The sequence below is a fragment of the Rhagoletis pomonella genome, unplaced genomic scaffold, assembly GCF_013731165.1.
Source record: "Rhagoletis pomonella isolate Grant_MI unplaced genomic scaffold, Rhpom_1.0 Rhpom_scaffold_00008, whole genome shotgun sequence".
Taxonomy (NCBI): Eukaryota; Metazoa; Arthropoda; class Insecta; order Diptera; family Tephritidae; genus Rhagoletis; species Rhagoletis pomonella.
Genome location: NW_023458562.1, coordinates 2,364,363 through 2,369,551, shown reverse-complemented (window position 1 = coordinate 2,369,551; position 5,189 = coordinate 2,364,363). Strand labels below are relative to the sequence as shown.

Sequence of the window (5,189 nt, the reverse complement as noted above, 5' to 3'; positions counted from 1 at the left end):
AATAAAAATAAATAAAAAGTACGTTGAAAACATATTAAGAACCATTTTGCCTCTGCCTTGAAAGGGTTAAAAAGCGTTTCATATATGACAGACTCTGCATTAAAGGGTTAAATGCTGCACTTTCGTAAAGATATCGACCAGTATAACCATTTTTGTTATATAATTTTTTTTGTGAAAGCTGATAGTTTACGAGTTATTAGAGTTTAAAGGTAGCTTTTCTTTTTCCAATCTGGCCACTCGGGTACAGCATCCAATGTCCCAAGAATCGAGTCTTAAGATAAAATAAAGAGAAATCTTTCAGAAACAGTGCTAATGGTGAATTAAATATAGTGTTTTCTAGTGGAATGGGAGCCAAAATCCAAAATTAAAAAAGTGACATTTTGAACGGTATTTTGAGGGTTAAGTTATTGTTTTTGTAACTTCTCTATAGTTTTCCTATATTATATGATCATTTATCTTCACGATAAAAACATTTTCATTCCGAAGATCTACGATTTTGAAAAAAAAACTCGTGTTTTGCCTATGGTGCGACGCCTCTAGCCATTGTGTATCACAACTTTAAGTTATCGATGCAAATGCTTCTGAGCTCACAGTTGTAAGCGGTTAGGGCTGACTTGTAGGCGGTCCAGTCACCTGTTGACTTTGCCCTATTGAAAAGTTTCCTGGCTATTTTCCTTAGTTTTCCGAGAGAATCGTTCCACCAAGGGACATCCCTTTGAGACTTCTTGGTTCTCAGTGGGCAGCTCTCTTCCAAACCTTGTTTGAGGACATCTTGGAACTTTTTCGCCTCGTCCTCAAGTTCATAGACGGATGAAATTGGTGCCGTAGAACCATTCACTTCCCGCTCTATGTGAAATTTGTTTTTCTGGGATTTCTGTAAATATGGTTTGTCACTCTTTGTGCTTCTATATCGAATCGAATATGCCGGTGGTCCGACATAGATACCTCATTTGAGACATGCCAGTTTAAGATAAAGGTCGACAAGCTAGTTGAGGAAATTGTCAAGTCTAGAACCTCCCCTCTTATAGCATTGACACAAGAATGATAGAATACAAGATTGCGCCAATCGAGCTGAGAGCAACTGGCCGTAACGTCAATAAATACCAGAATGAGAGAGCAAGACGAACTCGACAAGAAAAAGAGGAAGCATCGGACAAAAGGCAGTATTGCCAAGTTTTGAATTTGGAAAAGCACCAAATTTTTATTGGTGTTTTTAATAGACTTTATATGCATACATAATTTTATTGTAAGGATGCCGATCCAAATTAATAAAAATCAATGTTTCTTGCACGACGGTTGATTTATTCTGGCATGATTGAAGGTGCTGCCACATATTTTGTTGTCGCTTATGGTTGTCACTGTGCCATGATTTTGTTTAAATTTTTGTAAAGTTGCTTACCACACTTATGATTGCTATAAATTTTGCTTCCATTTTTTTAAGATTTTCTAATTTGGTGTCTTCAAACTAAAAACAAAAGCACCAAAAACGCGCCAAGCACCAAACTCAAAAATTTTCGCGTTTTGAATACCCACTAAATTTGGTGCGAAAAGCATGAAGTTGGCAACGGGGAATGTAAACAAAAGTATTTTATGACGTCAGCGATTAGGTGGATGCTGTCAAATCGACGAAGAGAGGGTTGGCGGTCCGCGAATGGCGCGACCTTTATTTTCTGGATCGTGGCATTGACAAAGGTCGGCTCATTACCCCGGTTAAGGATAAATAAATTGTTCTTAGTGATAAATTCAAGCCGTTTGGCATCGCTTTCGCTGACACCTCTGGAGAGGTAGAATTTGTAGCGCTTTTTACCTGCTCCAGAGAGTTTTTCTTTTAGGAGTACTAGCTTCCTCCTGCTGTGACGATAAGAGCGCCTCCTCCTCGTCTGTGGGTACATGGGCGTCGCTACGTAGGGGCACATACATACTGTTATAGCATATCATTGCTTCTTAGCTCAGCTGTTGTTTGCTGTTGTGTTTCTGCAGCATATTTTTAATACTGTTTAATCCTGCCTTGTATGAAAATGTATATAGCAGGGGTGGGCAAGGCCGACGCCGAAAAGAGCCACATCTAAGTTCTAAATGCTACAAAGAGCCACAAAAAACAAGAAAAACAAAAATTTTATTTTTAAATAAAATTATTATTAGAAATGCAAAACATTAATTTTATTATTATTTTATTGTACGTAAGACAGATACGAGGGTCGTATGAAAACTACCCGATTTTGAATAGAGATGGCGCTGCTACAACGAAAAAAAATATTTTGATAAAATATACAACTCTTCAAATAACACGTGTCAAAATTTCTCAGCGATATGACATTTACAACAAATTTTATACGTGTTACAATTGAGTTACTTTTGTGCTTTTTGTCAACATGGAAAAAATTGAATATCGAGCAGTGATAAAATATTTGTTTTTGAAAAAGAAAACAAACGACGAAATTAAATCGGAATTTAACGAAGTTTATGGAGACTCTGGACCGTCATTAACAACTATAAAATATTGGGTAGCTGAATTTAAACGCGGCCGTACGAGCATTTTTGATGAGGAACGTTCAGGTCGTCCAAATGAGGTCACTACACCAGAAATGATTGAAAAAATCCGTGATATGGTAATGAGTGATCGAAGATTGAAAGTGCGTAAGATTGGTGAGAGTGTGGGCATTTCAATTGAACGGGTTAATAACATTTTGCAAAATCATTTGGATATGAGAAAGCTTTCCGCAAGATGGGTGCCGCGATTACTCACAACACACCATAAACAAACACGTGTTTCCATTTCAAATGATTGTTTATCAATGTTAAACGCAAATCCCCAGGAGTTTTGGCGTCGATTTGTAACTGTCGATGAAACGTGGATTCATCACTCCACACCAGAGACCAAAGAACAGTCAAAACAGTGGACTCGTCGTGGTGAACCAGCTCCAAAGAAGGCAAAGGCGATATTATCAGCAAACAAGGTTATGGCCACAGTATTTTGGGATGCGCGTGGGGTTATACATATTGATTACCTACAAAAAGGAAAAACAATTAATGGCGAATACTACTGCAAAATATTGGGAGATTTTGACAAGGCTTTGAAGGAAAAACGTCCACATTTGTTGAAAAAAAAAGTTCTTTTTCATCAAGACAATGCTCGTGTACACACATGTGTCGTAGCCATGTCTAAATTCAATGAATTAGGCTACCAAATGCTTCCTCATCCACCGTATTCTCCAGATTTGGCCCCCTGTGACTTTTTCCTCTTTCCTAATCTTAAAAAATGGCTCGGCGGGAAAAAATTTAGCTCAAATGATGAAGTAATTGCAGCAACAAATGCTTATTTTGAAGGGTTGGAGAAAACCTATTATTCGGAAGGGATCAAAACATGGGAAAAACGTTTGCTTAAGTGTATCGAGCTAAAAGGAGATTATGTTGAAAAATAAATTGAATTTCGTTAAAAAAATCGTTTTATTCTATTCAAGGCCGGGTAGTTTTCATACGACCCTCGTATAAAAGAAAATTCAAAAGATCCCTTTGGCGAGATTTTCAAAATCTGGTTTTAGGTCAGTTAAAGCCGTTCGTAATAATTCTGTTAAATGTTGGATAGTCAATAGATACGTTCGTTTATAATCTCCAGTAAAAAATGTCCAACAGCGAAATTCCGGCGAAATATCATCTGTTCTCTCACAAGAGAAAAATATCCAAAATAGTACGCGAACAGAAAATTTGCAGAAACTTGCAAGTTAGACGAACAGCTGATAGAAAGTTTGTTTACATTAACAGGTCTATTCTGCATGTTACCGAAGATTTTGTGACCGGAAAATTTTATTACCAAAAAAATGTTACCACTTCTTGTCACCGCGATTCAAGGTACGTTGGTAATGCAGTGAAAATATTCAGCTACTCAGCTATGAAGATTTGTGGAAATTCCTGTATTGCATATTTCACGGGGCAATATTTTGTTACCAAATTTACCGGTTACAAGAGAGCACAGAATGCGAAAAAGGTTTAAAAATTTACAGACACTTTAATTACCGGTTATAGAATTTATGTTACCAGCGCAGAATACAGGTCTATTCTAGTAAAGTATAAAATTGAAAACGTAAGAAAACAAATCCTGAATTCTTATCCTGACACAGTTCACTGACTAAACGAATAATTACTTATTTCTTACATGTTTAACTAGTCGCATTTTACTATTTCAACTTCCAAACCATCAAATTCAATTTAGGGATTTGCGTAAATTCCAACCAGCTCTTCTTGATCAGCTGTTTTCTTGTTGGCAAATGGCTGTGGGCTAAAATATGTATTTATATGTATAATATGTATGTATGTAAAATATGTATGTATATGTGTAATGTGTATGAAATATGTATTTTAAAAAGTAAAAAGAGCTAAAATGTTCTAAGCAAGGAGAAAGTAAAAAGAGCCGCACTTTGCTAAGCAAAGAGCCGCATTTGGCTCAAAGAGCCACGTTTGCCCATCGTTGGTATATAGATTTTTAATTAGATAATTGTTTAATAAATTTTACTATAGTAGGAGCTTGCAAAATCGGAAAATCTCTTCCCGTATATACAATAGGGCTATTCGCGATCCGGTGCAAATGGCGTAGCATCATTGCATTGCAAATTTGTATTGCAAATTATTTGCAATACACAAACAAAATACACGCATTTGCATTTGTCATGGCTTGACAAATTTGCAATACCGAAAATCCATAGCATAAAAATGCTATGCATTGCAACTCTGGTTGACATTTCTATCAGCTGATTAAAAAAGTTTTACAATGACAGTTTAATAAAGGTCGCTCACAATCCATGGCATATTTCTGCAATTGCATAAATTTGTCAGCTCTTATGCACCGAATCGCGAATAGCCCTAATGTAAAATAATGCTGAATATGTTGCATGTGTTCCTTTTGTTGACATGCATAAATTTGATGCACGATTTGATTTGAATTTATTCGGCAATGTCTTCATATATCACTTTCAAACATGTATGAGCGACATGATATAAACTGGCACTTGCATGATGTGTTACATGTCGCTATGTTTTGTAGTTCAGGCCTTTAGTATCTATATATAATTGCTCAGTCATAAGCATGGGCGTAGCCAGGTAGGGGCAGGGGGGTGCTCGAGCCTCCCCCCCTAACTTTCAAAATTTCCTTATATATATATAAAATAGTACCCTGAAATGCCAGCTTAATAGGG

At 36.6% G+C, this 5,189-nt stretch overlaps 1 protein-coding gene across 1 annotated transcript; it reads left to right on the top strand.

The window, feature by feature from the left end:
- Positions 1–2,195: 2,195 nt before the first annotated feature.
- LOC118745099 (histone-lysine N-methyltransferase SETMAR-like) lies at positions 2,196–3,490 on the top strand. Its single transcript, XM_036478637.1, has one exon. The coding sequence runs from the start codon at positions 2,373–2,375 to the stop codon at positions 3,420–3,422; it is 1,050 nt and encodes a 349-aa protein (XP_036334530.1). The 5' UTR covers positions 2,196–2,372; the 3' UTR covers positions 3,423–3,490.
- Positions 3,491–5,189: the final 1,699 nt, after the last annotated feature.